This window comes from Nesoenas mayeri, assembly GCF_963082525.1.
Source record: "Nesoenas mayeri genome assembly, chromosome: 2".
Classification (NCBI taxonomy): Eukaryota; Metazoa; Chordata; class Aves; order Columbiformes; family Columbidae; genus Nesoenas; species Nesoenas mayeri.
In genome coordinates this window covers 131,961,050-131,983,177 of record NC_137543.1, presented here as the reverse complement: position 1 = coordinate 131,983,177, position 22,128 = coordinate 131,961,050, and the positions used below count along the sequence as shown (strand labels likewise).

At 36.9% G+C, this 22,128-nt stretch overlaps 1 protein-coding gene across 3 annotated transcripts in view; it reads left to right on the top strand.

Moving 5' to 3' along the window:
* HDAC9 (histone deacetylase 9) overlaps window positions 1-22,128 on the top strand; it is a gene marked incomplete at both ends in the record, with an annotated part of 426,230 nt that overhangs the window by 318,230 nt on the left and 85,872 nt on the right. For all 3 annotated transcript variants that reach the window (XM_080339190.1, XM_080339185.1, XM_080339191.1), the window contains 4 exons: window positions 11,013-11,068; window positions 11,311-11,398; window positions 15,753-15,872; window positions 16,203-16,300. In XM_080339190.1, coding sequence (XP_080195316.1) covers window positions 11,013-11,068; window positions 11,311-11,398; window positions 15,753-15,872; window positions 16,203-16,300 — 362 coding nt within the window. The remainder of the gene's footprint in view (window positions 1-11,012; window positions 11,069-11,310; window positions 11,399-15,752; window positions 15,873-16,202; window positions 16,301-22,128) is intronic.

Here is a 22,128-nt window from a genome sequence, read left to right as displayed (position 1 = left end):
GCAACAGTCTGTAAACAAATATTTAAAATTCAGTTCTAGTTTGTAGTTTACCATAAAATTATTGTTGATCCTAAATATAATCCTTGTGTATAGCGCAGGGAACTGAAGCAGTCTCACACAACTTCCAGTTGAGGCATAGGAAAGGTAATTATTTGATAGATGTGCCAAGTAATTGATTTATACCAAATCGTCAAGGAAATAGGAGTGGAAAGGCTTTGCAGCGAAAAAGAGTTGGGAATACTCACACCATTCCTGATAGGCATTTATCTAACCTTCTCTTATACTTCCAGCATGAACCCCAACGACTTACATGCCATCATGCCAGCTGTATGAACTAATAATCTACGTGTGGTATTTATAATTTATGGTTAGGGAGAGGTTACTAAGGCTGGACCGACAGAAGAAAAGCATGCTAGCAGAAGTTCTGGAATGCACTGATCCTGACATTAGATGTTTTGGCAGAGTCCTCCTATGTTCGCTCTCTCATTGCACCCATACAAATGTGGGTTTTGCTGGCAAGTTGCTCCCACTAGCCTCATATGTTAAATGACATTATGGGGATTTTTGCAGTGTATTCTGGGGCTTTTTACTTGATGTTCAGGATGAGATTTTAGGTAGCTTTAAGATTTTAGCCCCATAGAGATTCGTGTTCCTCTCTATGTTTGTGACATTACATGTTGCTTTTCCATCTTGCTGCCATTTTTCTTCTAGAAACATACCTCTTTCATGTATAGGGAAAAATGTCGATTCTGTAGTGTACTTGTGAAGATCTAAGGGAAAATAACTGAAGCTGACCATTCCATGTGCATTCATTGGCCAAATATACAAGTGAAGCAATCATTTGGGGCCTGTACTGTGAGCACTGAGCGGGAGGATTAAGCTCTGATGGGGATCTGGGATGATGTGCCGCAGCTTCAGAATCTTCGGATGACAAAAAAAAATGCCTTCCAAGAATTGTGTGTAAGCTATAACAGCTCTGCAACATGTAAATAGCAGTAGAGAAACACATCGTAGTTTTTCCCTGAAAGTTTACCACTGTGGATTGCTATCAGATGGTGCACAGTCAGCTTGGTGTCATCTTAAGAAAAAAAAATAAATTATGAGGCAGGACATACTGATTTGTTCTGAAATCCCACCGTTCTCTGAGAAGAGCTGCATGTCCTGAAGTTCACAGCGGCATACTAACAATACACAGCAAGGACTTCCCACAGGGCAGTGCTGCAGATTGCAGCAGAGGAGGCAGTGGATTATGTCCCCACTGCACTGGAGAATCACAGATGTCCTTTTCTGAAACAGCCACAGAAACATTAGGATAACCTCAAAGTAAAACTATCTGGCATAGACAAAGTCTGAGACAAGTCGCAGGAATGAGAAACTGAAGTCATTCATTTAACAAGTGCCTTTCTGATATGAGAATTATCAAATTTGTTGGCATAGCTGAGTGTGAGCAGCCCGAATATTTCTTACAACTTGATGAATCAATATGTATGTTTTTAAAAAGTTGAATATGGTTTTCTTAAAATGAATATAACAATTTATTTTACGGACATGAATTCAATTAATTTAAAAACTGAATGATTTACAATACTGAAGACAAATGTCTTCACTGCCTATCAAGAGTGTAGAAACAAACATACAAACATAAAGTGCCCCTGTGTTGACTGGCATCTGACATTTAAAGTCCACTTCAGGAAGGACAGGACATTTCAATTTCTAGGTCTCTATTGATACTGCTATCTATTGCACAGTGTGATAGCTGCTAAGAGAAGGGTTGAAACTACAAAATAAGTTATGAAAGTCTGTGGAACAACTGAGAGGTTCACTGCAGAGCTGGGCATGAGTCAAACTCATAAGAAAGGCAGAAGGTTCTTTACTTTGTTCTGAATTTCCTGAGACTCAGTCCCATTTCACACAGGTCTCATCTGAGAACAGCAATATTTTGTTCATCTGATTTGGACAGTGTTCAAAAACTGACCAGGAGTTAAAAGTTCTCTTCACTGTAGTTCAAACCCCTTGTGAGACATCAGTTTTCTTTGATCTTGACTAATGAGAAAAGCATTAATATGACAGTGCTAACCGTGTAAAACAATAGGGTTTACTGAAATTCTGCTGCTGCTGTAATAGTAAATTACTGTAGAGTTGCTTTTTTAAAAATCAAGACAAATTGTGCCTTCTCTCAGGAGTCTTAATCTGGATATTGTTATTATTATATCAGACAAAAAAATAAGGATTTCGAGGGATTGGTTAATAATATAATGAGCACCCATTGAGACCCATTTGACACACATCTGGGATAATATTTATAATAACAGAGAATAAAGATTCACACCACTTAAAAATATAGTATGATAAACGTGATGTTATACTGAGTTGAATTAAATGCTTTTCCTTTTTTCATTAATTTATTTACATGTATGATGAAAGTCATCTTGGCAATATTACAATAGGAGATGAGCCTAAAGATTGCATAAAGGTCACCTTATTTTGAGATTTTTTTTTTAATTTAGGAAACCTGCTGATGCATAGTGAGGTATTTATGTTGTATGGAATAAGTGCCACAGCTCTTCTGTCTAGCTATTTTTCTGTAGCTGCCTTTGCTCCTTTCTCATTTCGCCAGCAGATTTATGTAAATGGGTTTCAATAATCTGCTGGCTGACCACAGATCTTTAGAAGAGTGGAATGTGCGGAACTGGGTGAATATAATTCCACAGCAGTCATTAGCTATATCCATTAAATAACTTTAACAGATATGACACATCTTATGATATATTCCTTGGGGCTTAGAGAAGAAATCAAGACAGTGCCCTTCATATAATTTCTTGGGTGCAGTGTAGCTTGTGACCTTGGCAATCTATGAATCACTGGATGATTCTACAAATCATTGTCTCTAGCTTCTGCCTGATGATCGTACCTTCAGAAAGAGTGCCCTAAAAGATCTGCATCTGCACAGAGGGCATCTCTTTCTTGGAAGTGTCTCCTAAGAATCTTGTTCCTCTCTCACATTGCCACAGGAGAGATGTTCTAGAAGTATATTGCAAAAGGAGGTGGTGCATGTGGAGGCTTAGGCTATAACACACATCCTGTGGGACCTGAAGGCAGCTCTGTGACTCACAGTATCTCAGTTATAAGAAGGCAGATTTCAGGAGTGCATGGTCTCATGGCTTGGTGACACTGAGAGGTGCTGTCCTGCCCTGCCTTCCCATTTATTTCCCAGTCTGGCCTGGCTGCTTCCCTTACATCGACTCTGATGTTCAGGTCAGTTCTCCTCCCCTCCCTATCAGCACACTGATTCTCTCACAGGCAGCAAGGCACAGAGCCTGTTGCCTCGCTTGCACCCGGCTGTCCTACACAGCAGGCACTGCTCTCCTGCTGCTGAACTGGATAAGTACAGAGTTCATCCAAACCGCACAGTAGACGAGTCTTAGAGGAAAATAAAGGAGGGTTTCTGCATTTGTGGTCTCTCCTGAGTTTCAGATTTCATTTATAACTTTTAGAGCTTGCAGAGTATCTACCTTCAGGACTCAGCTTGCCAAATTATTATTTTTATTGAAAGAGTTCAGGTTGCTGATATTTTCATTTATTAACAAAAGGATTCATGGTGGTGCTGCCACCTTTTTTTGTTGCTTTATATTAAGTGTTTATTAAATGATTAATACTACTTTTAAGAAGTTGGGATTCAGATAGTTGATTATGTTAGTAAGATAATTTTGTAATAATTATACTTTGTTGAATAATGTCCTTCAAAATATGACTTTTTCTTGTAATGGTTATTTTTTGTGTGTGTGTGCTGTTTTGTGAACATCAAGGGTGTCTTAACTTCTTTTCTGATAGCAAATCGTACATTTCTCTGGCTGTCCCTTATTAATTTACAATTGACTGGCAGGGAAAAAACTTGTACCAGTGAAAAATATAATTTATAAAGAGTATACCTAGTAAGAACCTCTTTTTGTTATGGGAGATGACTTTGCATCATAATGGGCAACTCAGTGCCAGAACAGACTGTTGAAGTACTGAAAATCCAAAGGAACATTTCTGCAATGGTTTTCTTCAGCCTCAGATGACCTCATTCAGTACTACTATAAACTGGAATTATTTTAAGTACAGTACTAATAATAAGGATTACTGTCTAGTTGACTTTGCATATCCTTTAAATATGTCAACGTTGATGATAGTAGCACTCTGTAATAGAAACATGTAAGTACCATATATTTCTAATTTGGCAAATATGAAACAGAAGAGACACAATAAACTGTCCAGAGCTGGTAGGATTTGTATGGTTATTCCCTATTTTATAAAAGTTTGAATTAATTAAGAAGCCATTTTGCAAAAGAACACTCAAGAAAAGACACATAAGTTAAAAGCATGGTCTGAGACTGTCCTGAACATGCACTTAGGCTGAATCGAGCAAAGCACAAGCCCTTTCTCTGCCTCATTGTATGTATGTGTGTGTGCATGTGCACACACATGTAGAGCTGCCCTATTGGTAGTTAGGGGTCATTTAACAGAATGAAAGCAATTGAAATTAGTTTCCTCCAAACCAGAATCTGATACATTCCTGGGATGCTTGTTTCTGATATGTCAGTTTGAGTCAATAACAAAACCAACCTCCTGCATTTGGTCATAGCTACTCTGGTGTCTTTGTACAATCCATGGATAGCTGAAGTTGAACTTGAAACTCTCATTCCAGATGAGCTTAGTTGTTACTGTTCTCAAGGCCATTGTCACACCAGGGCTGTGAAGGAATCTTCATACAGTAAATTGTACTTATCTAGTCAATAAGCAGAATTAGCATAATCAACTCCCTAGCTCCGCCCCCCACCCCTGACCAAGCTCTTAGTTTTCAAGTCTGAAAAGTGTTCTATATCAAAATCACTCAATCATCTTTCACAGCTCTACTGTGATATTTTCTTAGAAAAAACTTAAAAGGACGTATCTTTCTAAAGACATAAGAATGAAAAAGAGCTAAGAACAAATGTCTCCTTAGTCCCACAGTGTCCTCCCTCCAGTAAAGCTTCAGGCCAGCAAATTTCCATGCCTACCTGTGAGCAACAGCAAACCCCACACAGCTCCTCTGATTACCTGCAGAAATCTCCTTTCCTGGGAAGCGCTCTATGCTTGGTGCCTCCTGGACAGTCCTTCTCCTGCAGGCTCTGTCCTGCCCTTGTTTCTAACTCCCTATCCCTAACTCCCTCTGCCCTAAAACACTCTCCTTCTGCCTTAAAAAAAAATTCTGAGTGATGTGTGGCAGCCACAGAATGAGGCATTTCTTTCCATGCCCAGGCACAGCATTTTTAACAAATGAATGCTTATTTTACTAGTGTTACAGAGATGCCTGATAAAAGCCATCAGTCAAGGTCTTTTAGATAGTAGTTTGTATTCTTCGCTTTTACAAAGTGACAAAATTACAAAACCATCTCTTAAAAATTTATCCCAGCAATTATGGTTATATTTGTAGCTGAATGACTATCATTATTTCATAGAGCAGTGCAACTTAAATTATATGTGCGGTACATAACTTACCTCCATGACCAGTTTGTTCTTAAAATTCTTTGCTTTCTTTCCCAATATAGTTAACACTAGTTGTGGCTAAACAGGCCATCATAAGTAAGTTAGCCTGCAAGAATCAAATTTTCATGTATGTTTTCTGATGCTGTCCTCTAAGACCTTCAGGAAAGCAGACAGGGAACTCTTTGTTTCCATTACAGAGTCAAATATTTAATGTCCATTTCTGTGTTCTTGGCCTCTACTAGCTTCCTCTGCAAGACAAAATGGTATTCCCTCATGTCCATTACTGTTTTCTTGGCAAATCTACATGCTGCTAATACTGCTCTGTTAAATCATGGGTTCTTGTTCACTGCATTCGTAGACCCCCAGGGCCAGATACTGGCTCCTGCTCTGGCAGTATGAATAACTTGTAAAATTGTCCTAAATGGGTACTTGAGGATTGCCTCAGCCTTACACCACTCACGCTTATGCTTACCCTCCCTGCTGGATGTCATAGCTTGAGATCATGTTACAGCATAAGTGACACTGGTAAGAATATGGTCTTCTTCAGGGTACCAGTCGCAAAGGGGTTGTTGCAGGTAGTTGAGACCTGAGCTTTGTTATTGTAGGAGTTAACTAAGCCAGAGATAGCAGAGTTGAAGATGACACAAAGACTATTTCAGAGGTTACACCCTGTCAGATACACTGTATGGAGCACCTTTTAAATGTAAAGAAATAGGTTTTAAAAATAATTTTATAAAGATAAAAAACTGTATATCTGTAAGATGTAAGGAATATAAAATCTGACAGGAGGAATGGATAAATTTCTGCATAATAACTAAAAAAGTTTCTACAAAGAAACAAAATATTAGCCTCAGTGATTTACTTCTCATTCTGAAGCCTGTGCACATTGAAGCAAAAATAAAACCTTTCCATTAAAAACAAGTGAGTGTCCAAGAATGCCATTTTTAAGCACAGCTAATTTTAAGAGCTAAGGGCTAGATAAGTTAAGGGATTTAGACATGTAGAAAACAGAAACTTTAACAGCTGACTTTAGGAGCCTACTGAGCTTCAGGTGTGGAATCCAGACCCTGAGCTAGGTACCTGGTCTCCATATGAGATACACAGAGGTTCCTGAGAAAGCTGTCCTTAACAACATGTGCATCTGCAATTATAGGACACTGTTCTGCTGATAAACTTGCTCATCACTAGGGGTTACACCAATTTTCCTGAGAGACTTTTTTCAAACTTCTGAATAGAATCACAGAATCATGGAACAGTTGAGGTTGGAAGTGACCTCAGGAGGTCATCTGGTCCAGCTCCCCTATCCAAGCAGGTTGCTTAGGACTATGTCCAGATGGCTTTTGTATATCTCCAGGGATAGAGATTCCACAACCTCCCTGGGTAACCTGTTAAATTGCTCAGACACCTCATGGTAAAGAGCATTTTCTTACATTCCGATGGAGCCCCTGCTGTTTCAATTTGTGAGTATTATCACTTGAATGGTTGAGATAGATGACATTGCTCTTTTGTACAGGGGTGTAAAACTTAAAATACAAGAAGAGCTTCAATTTCTTATCTTTTCAGCTGGAAGAAATCCATTTTAAACTCCATATAAAACTGTTTTATCTTAAATTTGAGATTAGTGGTGATGTTTTGTCCTCTATTGAAGGACTGCTACTCTGCTGAAAATAATTAAAGAGAAGAACTGGAGAAGAGCGTGACTCTAGACCTATTGTTAGAAAACTAACTCAGACTTACAAGATGTGTCTCAGTATCTAATTTATGGACCACATAATCTAAATACACAAACAGGTATGTGAAGAATACTTACAACTTCATCCTCATGTTCAAGCAGGAGTTGAATCTGAGTCTTCTACCACTTCAGTAAGTGCTCTTGGGGTTCATTGCTATTTCTTGCATGGCACTGGCTTTTATTGGAGTCAATTAAAAGACAGAGGATTTTACTAGAGAATAGCAGGCTGAAGCTAGTATGCACAACTTCTCAGCCAGGCTTCTCAGCATGCCTGGAGTGCCAGACTGCCTGGGCTGCTTTTGGTCCACTTGGAACCTAGGCAGGGCAAGCTCCTCACTGCCAAGGAAAGGGAAGAGCGATTCACACCTTGCCACAGTCACTGCATATTGCTCTAGGGAAAAAATTACCTATGTCTGTTTTTACCTGCTTGTATCATAGACACACAAGCAGAAATCTGCTGTAGATGGTCAGTCACAAGCCATGGAGTGATGACTTGTATTATGGTATTGCTTTGCGTACTTGTTTTGGAAAGGTTCAGGCAGAGGTATAGTAGATGCCCAAGCATAATATAGCCCAACACGCTAACCCAGCATACCACAGAGTGGAATCAAATGTACTACCAAAGACAAGAAGGCCACTGTAGGATGTATAGCTCTGTTCTTGGGAAATCGAGCATCTGACTACCTATTTGGAGTCATGAAAGAAGAGAATACTTAGCTTACTGTGGAAAATGTTAACATTTTTTCTCAGTTTTTGTTAAAGATCCAACTGAGTGGATCTATCTGCAATGGACTTGCTTTGTAAATGAGTTTGGGCAGGCTTCATTTTGTTCTTTGTTGAAACAAGCACAGAGTATAGAATATCTCTATTCAGGCTTTATTCTTTATTCTCAAATTTAACTAAAGGTAATCATATAATGGCACAGACATGAATCATTTTTCTAGTATTCTTGTCTGTCAGTCAGTTTAATGTTCTGTCTACACATAAAGGTGTCTGTATCCTAGTATAAATAAGGCTCTGTACAAAAATGCTTTGAATTTATGTGTGTTGGCTTCATTTTCAACATATTGCTCTCTGTTAGTGTTTCTATCCTTAAAGCAGATTTTTGCCTTTCTGTCTACTGTTCTGAGCTCACTGTCTGGTATTTAAATGTTGCCTAAATAAATGAATTCACGTTCCGTTGTGCTAATGTACACCGTGTTCCTGCAAAGTTTGAAAGTAGGAGAAATGAAGTGTTTTACCAATTACACAAAAATTGCTGTTAATAGTATCTGGTAACTAGTCTTCAGTGTTTGGTAAAATTTGATTGTATCATATGCTTTATCATCAATATAACATATGGCATTGTATTTTTTTAAAAAAGACCATTCCCCCTGTGAATACTGATGTTCTTGTAATGTAAACACATATAAAAATGGTCACAACACTGATGTGAATGCCCTGCATGGAGAACTGTAATAATTAACTTAAGCTCTGACTGCAGAAATTATCTAACTATAGCAAAACTGGGCTTCCAAACAGTCTCACCAGAGTAAGGGAATAGAAAAGGGAAGCCTGTACTGTAACTCTTGTGTTATCAAAAACATCAGTGTTGAATTTTTCCATCTCTATATTGTGCCATGAAATCCTCCCAGAGAAAACCATCTTAATTATATTGATCTTTTGGGAATGCTGATAAAGTTAGAAGATAATGAGCTCTGAGATGAGCAGGGGCAGCAATAAGCTTTGCATGGACTTTTTCCAAATGAAGAGAGAACAAAATACAGGTAGCGTAATGCTCTCTCTCTAGTAATACCCTCTTCTCTGAGTCTTCTTTCACTTTGTTATCTGTACATTCCTCATCATAAACATACCTTGTTTTTTGATAAATCCTACAAGACAATTCTTCACAGAATTCTTCTCTAAGTCATGTTTTGTGTGAAAAAGAAATGTTAAAATTCCTCAGAAGGATAAGAAATAGGGCTTTGGCTAAGAGTGTAAAGCTGGTTTGGTTCTGAAGATCGGTGCAGTCCACAAGGCCTTTGTTTTGATGGTGTGTTTGATCTATAAGCAATTTATATTCCACCTCCAAGAATGTCTGCTGAAATATGAATGTATATATTTTTCTGTGTTTGGTTTTTTGGTGTGTTTTGGTGTTGTTTTTTTTTTTGTTTTGTTTTGTTTTTTTTCTAATATGGACATCTATTACAACAGAAAGCATGATGTCAAGTCCCCCAGATTCTTTAAATGTTGGCCAGAAGAACTACTCTTACAAATGTACTCCATTTGCATTATAGTTTAACTTTGCTGTTGTCTGATAGAACTTTGCCCCACTCCACAAAACTTTGCAGCTGGCTGCTTGGATTACGTTTAGCAGCAAATTCTATGAGATAGCCTGGCAGTATTTGTTTATAAATTCATGCTAGTGAAACAACATAAGTAAACAATTGCACAGGTACACACAAACATACATTCATAAGATTGTAAATAAACAGATTTCAAGATTTCACAGGCACCAATGTTCCTCTATTGTTATGTTGTTCCTCCTAATTTACATGCACATGACTGAAAGTTCAGTGATTATCATGTTTGTTTCAGATGTGTAAAGGCTGAAACATTGACATTTAACTACCTTAAGTATATCAAACTGGACTACTTTAATACTGACTGTTAAAATATAGAAATATTCCATCCTTTTTCTTCCTGTCCTATCCTCTCTGAAAATACAATGCTTGGTTTGTCTTGCAGCCATACATACACAGGGTATTATTTGCGAGGTTGCTTGAAAAGACAAGTCTGGCTGATATAGTAATGCACAGATTATAATTTCATATTTTTATGAATGTGTTAATTGTCACTAATTTGGTGTCAAATAGGTAGCCAAACAGAAGAGATTAACTGTGTTGAGTAGCTGAAATAAAGAGTGAAGTTGATGAAGTAATGGTGTTACTCCCAACTCTGACTGTTGTAAGAGAAGTTTGATATGATACACTCTTATGAGACACTGTTTCATGAATATATCTGACTTTCTGAACAGAACTACCTTGCTAGTACTTATACATGTTGCCTTTATCTTACCCACACTGAAAGGAGGGAAATTTCATTTCTCTTTTATCTTCAGTGGCTCTAGAGGCAAAAAAATTCCTCGATCTTCACTGATGCTAATACTGTACTTTCTGAAATTTATACACAATTCTAGCAAGTGCATTAGAAATTGACTGTAGGGAATCTATTCAACTTGTGAGTGTAGCAGGTTCCCAAGTTTAATTTATGGTTTGCAGAAATATGGGATATTCATTGTTGTCCTTATTCTGCTGTTAGGAGTGCATGTGTGTCTGAATTTATCATTTAGACCATATAGCAGGTAGGGTCAACACTGAATAATCATGTAAAATATATACCTCAAACTGCTTTTGTTTTGAAGAATCTCAAGCTGGAACAATGTAAGTTTACATAAACTTAGATCAAGAATGGATCAGTAGTCTCTGTTTCCTTTTAAATGTGAATTCTAGACAGCAGAATGGATAACTACAGCTTTCTCAACCTGCCTTTTTCCTCCTCTTTAGATCATGTTGTGTGTGTATGTATGTGTGTGCGTGTGTGTATTTATATAAGCTTATATGCCCCTGTTCTCAAATATATTATTTCTGGCAGTACTATGAAAGGGTGATTGGACAGAAAAATTGCTCAAGAGCTTCTAATAGATTTCAATCCAGTCTGCCTGCTGCTCTGTTTTGCACTCAGTGAAGTATTTTTTTAAGCTGATAATTGAAAAGCTATCTTGTTCTTGCAGAATGGCTTTGCTGTTGTAAGGCCCCCAGGCCATCATGCTGAAGAATCAACAGCCATGTAAGTACCAGGGAATATTGCCCATCTTGGAGCACTAAGGTTACTGGCAATCACCTGCGTTGTGCATGTCTCTGAAGAACTGTAATTGTTAGCAGATGACTGAAAAGGCTTTCTAGGTACTCCCAGAAGCAGATTTATGGCCTCAGAGATCATATAGCATTTTTAAAAATGCCCTGAACATTATTTATAGCTGTTTTCCTGACTGATTTGCTTTCTTATTTCTGTTCTTCTCTATTCCACAGGGGGTTCTGCTTTTTTAATTCGATTGCAATTACTGCCAAATACTTGAGAGACAAGCTAAATATAGGCAAGATATTGATTGTAGATCTGGTATGTATTCTTGGCAAGCATCGTACTTTCAGTGCATCTAGACTAAAGATAATGAATTTGTATTTGTGTGTAAGACTTTCCTACTTTTAATACCTACAAGTAATAAAGGTGTGCATTTCCTCTGATTTTGAGAACTCATTAAAGCCAGGATGGTAGTACTGAAGCCATAAAGATCTATGTTTCACTTTAATGGTGTTAACTGCAATTTAATGAGAAGAAGGCACAGATCAGGGCAACTTTTATGGTCCTTAAATGAATTGATACTTCCACTGTTAAAATAACCCTACAGAACCCAAGTTTACTTTTCCCTACAGAATAGAAACTTTAAATAGTTAGATGTGCTTTAAAGAATGTTGTTGCTTTGGTAACCAAATTCACCACTTCCCCCAGCTAGCAATGATTCGACTTGTTGTGTAACTTCGATATTATTAAACAAATCAACAGATCATTCCCTCTAAGAAGTTTTCAAGTCATGTATGCCAGCTTTTGATGGTTCCCCAAAGGAAAGCTGCGTGATTAAAAATCCACTTCATTGGATTAGTCTTGTATTTTAATAGAAGGCATTCTTACACAATACTTAATATGTTTAACAAATGGAGTATTTAAATGCAGATGACATTTGGCATATTGTCTATATTATTTTCATGAATAATGAATTGAGGCTCTGCCTTGCACTTAAAGGATCAGCCCAATGCACAGCCCAAGGAAAGTTGAATGCTGATTTATGAGCACCATTTTTGTTTTCCTACAGTTCATGAGGAGGTGTAATAGGGTGTCTGACAAAGCATAGACAGGAAATGAACCCTGGCATCAAAACCTAACCTGTTACATCTGCACTTAATTAATTTTTGCAGGTGATAAAAGATTTAAGAACAAAATATGTTAAAGGGTTTTTGAAGTGCAGGGCTTAATAGTCTAAATCTTGTTCATATCTGCACTCATAATTAAATCTTATTGTGAAGTCATGGCCTTACCATCTAGCACTTTTGTTCAGTAAAACATGCGTACTGGCTGTTGAAGAGAAGCAGAGAGAGGGGGAGTGTGGGAGAAGGCATGGCAAGTGAAATATGAATGGCAGAATGAGTATGTGAGTATATGGGCAGATATTCTTAGAATCTCTTTCAAATATTTCTCAGAGTGTTCTACCATCACTTAGGAACATAATTATAAACTGCAAGAAACCAGTATTTCTGAAAAAATCACTTCCACTCTATGTTGTAACTGTTTGCTGATTTGAGTCTTACAGTTCAATGAACTACTGAAAATGCTGGACAAAAGTTTGCGTATTCTTGTTTTTTATTAAGAAAAAACTATTCAAAGTTTGCGTTTTGTGAATGTTTTTAAGTCTTTTTGACTGTAAGTGTTACATTCAATTGCTGGGAAAAGAAATCACTTCCATTTGACCTACTCGGACAATAAGGACTTCGGAATTCAGCTTCAACTTTGCAAGGGAAGGTTAAATGTGCAAATCATTACCTGTGCAAATGATTACCTGTGAAGCCACCTATCCTTAGGAAAGTAGACAGGGAATGTTCAGCCTCTCTCTGGCTTTGCCCTATTGGCCAGAATAACTCAGCTGGTGAAAAGAGAGAAATATATGGCTGACACAGATTACTTAATTCCTGGAGCACTTGCCTTCCGGTCCCTAGTCTGCTCCATGATCAGTGCCATGTTGTACAAAAACTTGTATGGAAAATTTCTTATGTATGCAAACTATAGTTAAACAACAATCCAAACTGAATGAATTCACATGTTAATAGTGATATCTTGATGATCACCAACAGAGAGTTTTCGGCATCTGAAGGAAAAAGTGTAATTACAGATGTTAAACTTGAAATTAACCTTTAAGGCTATATTTTGATAGTGACTAGTGCAGCAGGACCTCATGCTGGTTGGCAGCTATGCGTGTTACTTCAATGTAGATGTTAAAAAATAATATTTGATCCCACATATTAAACTGTACTCTGGTTACAAATTAAGTGTAATCTTCATATCTGCTGCATGTATTAATATAAAAATGCTTAACTTTTAAAAGTTTTAATCTTTCCTTCATTTTTTCTACACTGAAATAAAAGACCCCTCCTTCTGCTTTTCTTTTGTTATTCCACCATTTGAATAAATCTCCATTTTGAACTGACTTATATGCCCTGAATACATTTGATGTACTAAGGGCAGAATATGAACATGTTTCCCACATGGTAACATCCGCACTTTTAAACAGCACTTTCCTTTGTCTAACTAGAGAAGTTACTGCTTTTCAAAACAAAGTAACCCTTGGTGAGATTAAAATCTAGACAAGAAAGCCAGCTTTGAGATTTGAATAATCAAAAAAAATTTAAAAATCGCTCCATATTTCCATTTAATATTTTTTCTTCTTATTTGAAAACTGTTACAGCAAGAATGTATCTAAAGCTCCAAGTATGAATTGAAAGGAAAGACTAATTGCAATCAAAAAATGAAGTCCTATTATGGTTTTAGTCATACTCTTGCAGATATATCTATATGGCCAACATAACTTCTCAGGTTGTTGTTGCAATCCTTGTTCCAAGATCATCAATACTTGCATGTATGTCAGTGTGATCTGGGTCTGTTTTGGAGTGAACACATTAATTCTGTCACAGTTGAAGACTGGATGGGATTCTGGGTTTAGTCTGCATGCCAGATTTTACTTCATTTGCCACTCAGAACCCTCTAACACTACGTTGGCTGCCTTCAAATCTCCAACACCCTCACACCAGTGTGTGCTCCCTTGCACCTCCAACATGTGTTGCATTTAATCTTGGCATTAAGTTGCAGTTGGGCTGTAACTTCGTCCTCATGTTGTTTCAAGTACTTTCAACTGAGAAAAGTAACCATTATAATATCACCCCACAGAGGTCCCAGAGGAGGTACAAGTCAAGCACAATGCAGTACAAGTAAGACTCATTCAACACAGAGAGTCCCGAACAGTATGGATGAAAGTCATACGCTGCATTGGCTGGCAAAGAGCATGAGCAATGGGCAGTGCTTGCTGTGCCATGGGTATTGTTCAACTAACCTGAGCCTTCCTGGAGTCTAGGCATCCTGAGGAAAATGTGACCATTGTTCCTCTGATACTAAGTTTGGTTCAGACTTCATGGTGTTTGTAAAATAAATAAAGTCTGGGTGAGAGTGCTGTCATTCAGAGTACTTTTTCAGTCCTCCTTCTGAATTATCTCTTTAAATCAGAAATTTTAAAGGGATAGATTAAAAGAGGAGAAGCAAATACCTGTAATCTTTCAGCTTCTTACAAATGACAGCAAAGAATCTTCAGAAAAGACTCAGTTTTCTGTTACTGAAAGGCAAGTGGGCTTTCCATTTTCACTTGTAAAATTTCTTGTGTGTCTAACCACATAATACGTTAGTAGAACTGTGAAAACAAATCTAAAAAAGAGGAAAAGTCCACATCATCAGCCTTTGTTGTATAGACATATTGCCAGCATTTATTTTTCAGTATTTTATTTAATGACAGAATTTCTTTTCACTGGCATTATATAACGTTTGAAATATGGAGACTGGCCAAGGCCGCTCCTTGATTGTGGAAGGCACCATCCTATCTGCCAGATGATTTAATAGCTAATGAGATCATATTCCTATGTCTTCAACTGTTGCCGTCATGATTTTGCAAAAATGAAGTATGAAGTCCTTTCCGCATCTGGCATCTCTTTTGATGTGGATCTAACTGCTGAGGGACTGCTAACTGAACTGAATGTTTCAAGAAAGCCAATTTACTCAGCTGGTCGTAGAGCCTTTGACCTCAATAGTGGAACTTGGCAAATCAATGAATACACTTATGTTTAGTGTTCTGTCAAGAATTGTGAAAAAGCGCTGTAAACCATAGATCCTTCTGCAAAATACTAGTTTGTAGTTTAAACATTAGTCTTTCTTCAGAGGCCAATGAGGCTAGTTAATTAAGCCTGAGGGGTTATGAACTGTTGGCAGTTAATAAGTCATAAAATTCCTCCATAAAACAGGATGCTAGATTCCATCACTGAAGCAAGGAGTACAAAGAGCCGGTGTATAAATATCTAATTGTACAAAAGGACTGGGATTTCTCAATGACTGCTCATCTGGAGTCTCCAGGGCACGCTCGCTATGGTTTCCTGATTTTTAGAAGCCAGTTTAAAAAATGAGTGCATTAAAGAGTAATTTGCCTGAAAGTTCAGGAAGTATGGGGTGGTGAAGGGAGGGGGAAAGGGATAGACAAAAGGAGGGCAAGGGAGAGGGAGAGAAACAGGGAGAAAAAGAGGGAGGGGGGGTAAAAGAAAGCAGAACTGAGCTCTCTACACCAAGTTGGACATTATTACATTTGTCATCTGTTTTCTTTCTCCTTTAGGATGTTCACCATGGCAACGGTACACAGCAGGCTTTTTATGCTGACCCCAGCATCCTGTATGTTTCCCTCCATCGCTATGATGAAGGCAACTTCTTCCCCGGCAGTGGAGCCCCAAATGAGGTTAGGTTTATTTCTTTAGAGCCCCATTTTTATTTGTATCTTTCAGGTAATTGCATTGCATGATTACCCCTAATTTTCTTGTCCTTCTCTGGTTCTTTAAATTACACCAGATTACCAAATTGTCCACTGGGAGTAGTGGACCAGTGGAGAACAAGTGCATAACCCAGAGCAGTCCTTGTCAAACAAGAGTGGGCTGATCTGACATGTTGTTTGATGTTTGTTTCTAAAGCATGCCTGAGAATTTTTTCTGTGCTGATTTCCACCCCCCCTCTTTTCCTCCTCTTTTTTCATCCTCTTCACTCCCTTTGGCATTTTATTCCTATTTTTCAGGTTGGAAGTGGCCCTGGTGAAGGGTATAACATAAATATTGCTTGGACAGGTGGCTTGGATCCTCCTATGGGTGATGTTGAGTATCTCACAGCATTCAGGTTCGTACATTTTTGGTTTAAAGTTATGAAAAGTGATTGTAGAACATAAACACATGATGCACCTAATGTAATGTTGAAAGACAGGAGAATGACCCATGATGAAACTAACTTGACCCTGGTATCCCAATATACAAAAGCTTAGTAAATAATAAAATTTAATTGTCATGATCATCCACTCAGAATCGACAAAAAGTATGTCTGTATGTCTAATGGTTTAATCGGTCAGTCATTTTTTCATTATTATATGGTGTCAGTAAGATTACTTTGAGTTTGCTCACTTCTCTACCTGCAAAATTTAAAAGTAAGCCTTTATACCAGGCAGAAGCAAATTACTGTTCTCATTCATATTGATTGTAGTTACATGCAAGTAGAGCAGATAGAAGGCAATGTGAAGTATGGTCCAAACCCAGCGTGCTTCATTCTCTTAAAAGTCTAATCATGATGCTCACAGATTTGACCTTTTTTTTTTTTTTTCTATGAATTGCAATAAAATGTTATTTATTTAAAAGAAAATAATTGTGAAATATCTCAGTAAGAATGATAGGAAATGTTGCACGCTGTATTTATCTTTGCTTTCAATAGCTCATTCTAAATTAAATTTTGTTCTTTCATAGGTGATGCATCATGATATTTAGTCTTATTTTCATGGGACCAGAGGAGATAAAACCAGTTTAAAACACACTCTTTTAGATTTTCAGTAGCTCTATCTTACATAAACCATTTTCTTTCATTGTAAAGCAGTCCAGTGGAATGGTTTTGTAGGCACTCACCTCTCAAGACTGGGCACATGCTACATATTTGAAAAGAGGTTTCATCTAGTGGAAACTGATATAACAGAAAGGCAATGAGACGACTAACATGTATCTCCGATCACTTTCAAGACTTTTAGTTCGAAATAGTGCATTTACCTTAACTTTTGGCTACATGCTATCCAAAACACATTACAAAAAGTATAAAACTCATTTTCATTTCTTTTTCTGAAGCACTCCTGCGCAGTACCTGAAATAATATGCAGAGGATCTGATAAACAACAAATCTGAATTCAAAGTCTAAGCTGTAGACACAGAAATAGCCTTACACATTCACAATATCACACTGTTGTTATAGACAAGCTTTCAATTTTCTTTATGACATTTGTCTGTATTTTAAAAGAGTCTAAAAAAATAATGGCAGGCTCCAAATTTTCTACACCTCAGTACTGCCTCAAGATCTTTCCAAGATCTGTCTTATTCTTTGATTAAATTTTATGGAAGTTAGGGAACTGGATGCTTCAAATCACTGGTAATAGTGTCTGATATTAATATGTCCGGTATGTTCACCCCAAAATTCTTGGTTTGGATCCAACCTGTCCCAGTAATATTATAGGTAATGTGGCCATCTAACACTGCAGAGAAGGGTGGTCTCATCTTATCAAACAGAAGATTTACATAACTGAGACTGCAACCACAATCATTACCCTTGCTATTCTGACAACAAATACTTGAGCTTAATAATACCTTTTCCAATATGTACTTTGCAGTTCTAGTTCAATGCACACGAGTAAGTAGTCTGGAGTGGCTAATACTGCTGCTGTACTTATTCATCAGAGTTAGAGAGAGTTTTGATCTCTGTGCCTGAGTAGAACAGCACTATTCAGGAAAATATAATTCATGTAAGCTACTACATACTGACTAAGCATTTGCAGACATAACACTAAAATAAATGCTTAATTATATATTTTTTTTCAGTGCAAATAAATTCAATATAAAGTTTGGGATCTCCCTTTAAAAAATTGCTGATGGTGTAAAATTTTATGCTGTTATTTTAAATGCATCCATTTAACATTGTGATTAATGTTGTAATTAATGTGAAGGTTTTTCATTGGGTTAAATTGTGGGGATTTTTTTTTTTAAGGAATATAATGCTGTTGACGGATTACAGTAGATACTGCCTTTTTCCTTTTCTCCAGAACAGTAGGAATGACAGGAAATATTTCCCTACCTCCTAAGCCCCTTTTTGCATGGGCACAGTCTCTGTGCCCTCTGTAGGGCTTATTGATATGGATTTGGTATGACAGGTATGACAGTTTCGAGTGGTGTTCAATGAAGCAAACAGCGTGGAACTTTGGAGGGTGAATACAAAAATCCATAAATTACGTAGGATAGACTGGATAGCTATTTTCTATGAATCTGGTCTGAATGCCAGGTAAATTCACAATTCCTAATAAAGAGACATTTAACCTGTGGACCAGAATCTATCCATTGTTGTTATCCAAAATGTCACACATGATGTAAACTCCATTCTCAGTTTGACCAGGACAGAATTGTGAGATAGTAGTCAGGAAAGAGTCTATGGTTCAGTTCTTTAGCCACAGACAGATAGGAAGGTGTAGTCTTGGAGAGAATCAATAGAAGAGTTGCTAGAATACCCCAGTAAGTTAGCTGTTGTTCTGGAGCTTTGACCAGCATCAGGTCGGTTTTAACAAAATAAACAATGAGTTTTGTACATAGGAAAATGACCTTGATTTTTTTTTTTTTTCAAATAAAATGATTTTAGTGACAGAATTACAGACTTACAGAATTACCTAACTAAGAGAGGAGGAGGCCGAGGAAGTGCCAGACATCCTCAATTTCAAGCGAAAAATAAGGTACAAAATTGAGAGGTTTTCTCTTCATACCTGCTCCCCAATGGACAGAGGGTATTGGTGAAGGTCCTCTCCAAAATAACCAAGGTGTGAATAAATCTGCAGATGAGGAGAGCCTGTTTGGAGAGAAGCTGAGACTTCCTGCTTTCTGGCTGCCTCAAGAGTTTAATCCTTTGAGTTCTTAGGAACTGAGAAATTTGCATTAAAATCATCTAAAGCTCCCTAGGGGGTTCACATAACCTTCACTTTCTCACCAGAGAGCCCTGGTTTCTTCCTGGAATTGCACCAAGCACGTATTTGAAGTGTCAACAGCCATGACACTAGGTAGCTCATTACTGCTTGATTGACTGTCAAATTTCACAGCAGAGATCCTTCTGAACGATGTCCACAGAAATAGAGACCAAGGCTTTTTTCTGCCTCTAGAGTTCTGCCCATAATCACATATTACATATGATGAAGTATTTGGTATCACATATATTGTTCTTAGGCCAGAAATTATTTGTAGAACAATATAAACATTTACACACATGTAGATATACAGATATAGCTATAGCTATAGCTATAGATATAGATATATACACGCAGGTAGCTGAATATTAGTCATTTTCCAGTGCATAAATAATTAGATAAACCTATTTTAAGTAGATCTTGTTGAGACTGAATGAGATTCCACCTTACTCTTCCCTCAATCTGTCCAAGAAAGTATTTCTGTTTCTTCAGGAAAAAACAACTGTATGTGTAAAAATGCAGAAAATTTGAAGATGAGTTAGAGGCATAACACAGAAAAATCACCTCAAAGGCATGGTGAGTGAGTGACTCCTGTGGGACTCTAGTGGGCAACAGGAAAAAAATATGGTGCTGGTTTGTGTCTGCCATTTTGACTTCAGTGCTACATGAAGAGTCTTGGTTGTATTTTGAAAATAACTCTAGTGCAAAATCAGATGTAAATAGCTGTAGCCAGTTTGGAGATGAAGATTGCTCTTTCATATATAAAGGAATGTGTTTTCCTTTCCATTTCTTTCCCATTTCTTCTAGGATAATATGTTTGCTTATGTTAACTACAAGAAGGTAGTAGAAGTTTCTGTAGAATGGAAAATAAGTGCAGTAATCAAACCTATACCTTTTAATTTTGCAGGAAAAATTTTGTCTGATGTTCACCCTAGTAAAGCAACTGGTCTAGCTACAAAAATCCTTGAAAGAATGTTCTTTTTCTAAAGGGCAGGAAGCTCTCTTCTTTTCCACTATGATAATAAAAAAGCACAGCTCTTTTCCATTATTTTCAAGGCCTGGTGTATCTTTCTCTATAGAGAGTTTTTTTCATCATTTACTTCCACGTATTCAGATTAAATTTGTGTTAATCTCTTTGAAAGCAATAGAAGATGGTGACTATTTTCTAAGAGGACGATTCTACACTCGAGTTTATGAGGATATAATCCACTCTCCTCTGCCAACAGTTATAGAAAAATAAGAGCAATAGTCAACTACTAATGTTCAAATAATTATTTTCATAAGCTCCACATAATACCAGATGTGCTCAGTTAAGCGAACAGCAGAAGCTCAGGTCTGTGTTGTACATGCACATATGTATCTATAGGTACTTGGAGTTTACAGAGGACAGAAGAGATGTGTTTCCATAGAGCAAAATATAGAAAACACAGGAGGCAATGGAAACAAATGTGTGTGTGTGTGTGTTCAGAAGAGGGAGAGAGAAGCAAGAGACAGAAAGAAACTGGGGTGTGTCTTCCAACTGCTTTGCATTGCTTTGATTCAACAAAGGAGCTGTAAATTTAGCTTAACCAGCCAGTATGCTCTGGCTGCTTTGCTCTACTCCAGAGTAGCATAAAACAGCCACAGCGTATCAATGAACCTGGCCATAAAAGCTTCCATAAAATGAAATATGTGTGTGTGTTTCTTGGAATTATTAGAAATAGCTCATGATAATATTATCTTTGAGTTCAATTTTTAGCAGTCGTGTATGATTTTAATTTAAGAAGGTGAGCAAATTCAAAAGACATAGGTGACATTAAGACAGAGTTAAGGATGAACTATAATAATGATCTAATTTAAAAGATGACACAAAATGTATGATTACTCCAAAATAATGTTTTTAAACAAAAAGAATTCAAAATCAAAATAATGCTTCAAGCCTCATATGTTAAAATGTAGAAATGAAATAAAATTAACTAAAACGAAGGTGTGCAGAAAACTTTCACTCTGTCTTACAATCCCTAGTGCTTGTTCTGGGAGAAGATAAATATGTTTAAAACTCTTTGTATTCTAATCTCTGATCAAAAATATCAAGAAATATTCATTGTAGTCTTGTGGCCTTACAGGGCATAGTTAATGTTGTTTGAGAGATTACACTAAGGTACACCAACATTTATTTTTTTTGGTCTTATTTTTGTATTTCCTGATCTGATGACATTTAATTTTGACATTGCACATGAAAAACTTTGTAAACGTATTTTTGTTGTTTTTCAAATGTATTCTCCTTGTTAACTCTGTTTCAGCATAGGTACTGACTATTGTTTTTTTTTACTTTTTAAGTTACAATTTCATACATAAACCATAAAAAGCATACTCAAATATTTCTATGTTTCTATTATGATTTTTCACCTAAGTATACATAGATAGTATCTATTTGTACATGTTAATTTAATTTTCCTGTAAATTTTGCTTATAATAACTTTTTGTACACTAAGGAATTGGAGATAACAACTTTAATAAGTTTTATGTATCGTGTTGGTATTCAGTTTCATGATATTAGGTATGTGTGCATGAAAAACATAAATTCTTTCTTTTAGCTCAAATCACTAATCTTCTACTTTTGTTAAATGTCCATTTGTTCATGTACTACATGTGTAGATGAGGTGCACATTCTTACCTATCCATATTTATTATTTTAAATACATTTGTGTTATCTGTGTCGTGTCCTTTCCTATTTTTCTTCTCTCAAAATACAATATTTCTGGTCTTTTCAATCTCTTTTCCTTTAGAAATGTATCCAGTTGCCAAATCATTTTAATTGCTCATCTCTTAAGATCTGCTGTTTTCTAGAAATGAGCTAAATACACCACATGAGGGCGAACCATCGATTTATATTATTTTTAATATTATTATGTCTTTCTTTGACATCATTATTCTACAATATTGTATAACTGTCTGACTGAGTAGAAACCTTGGTTTCTGATAAACATAGTAAAAG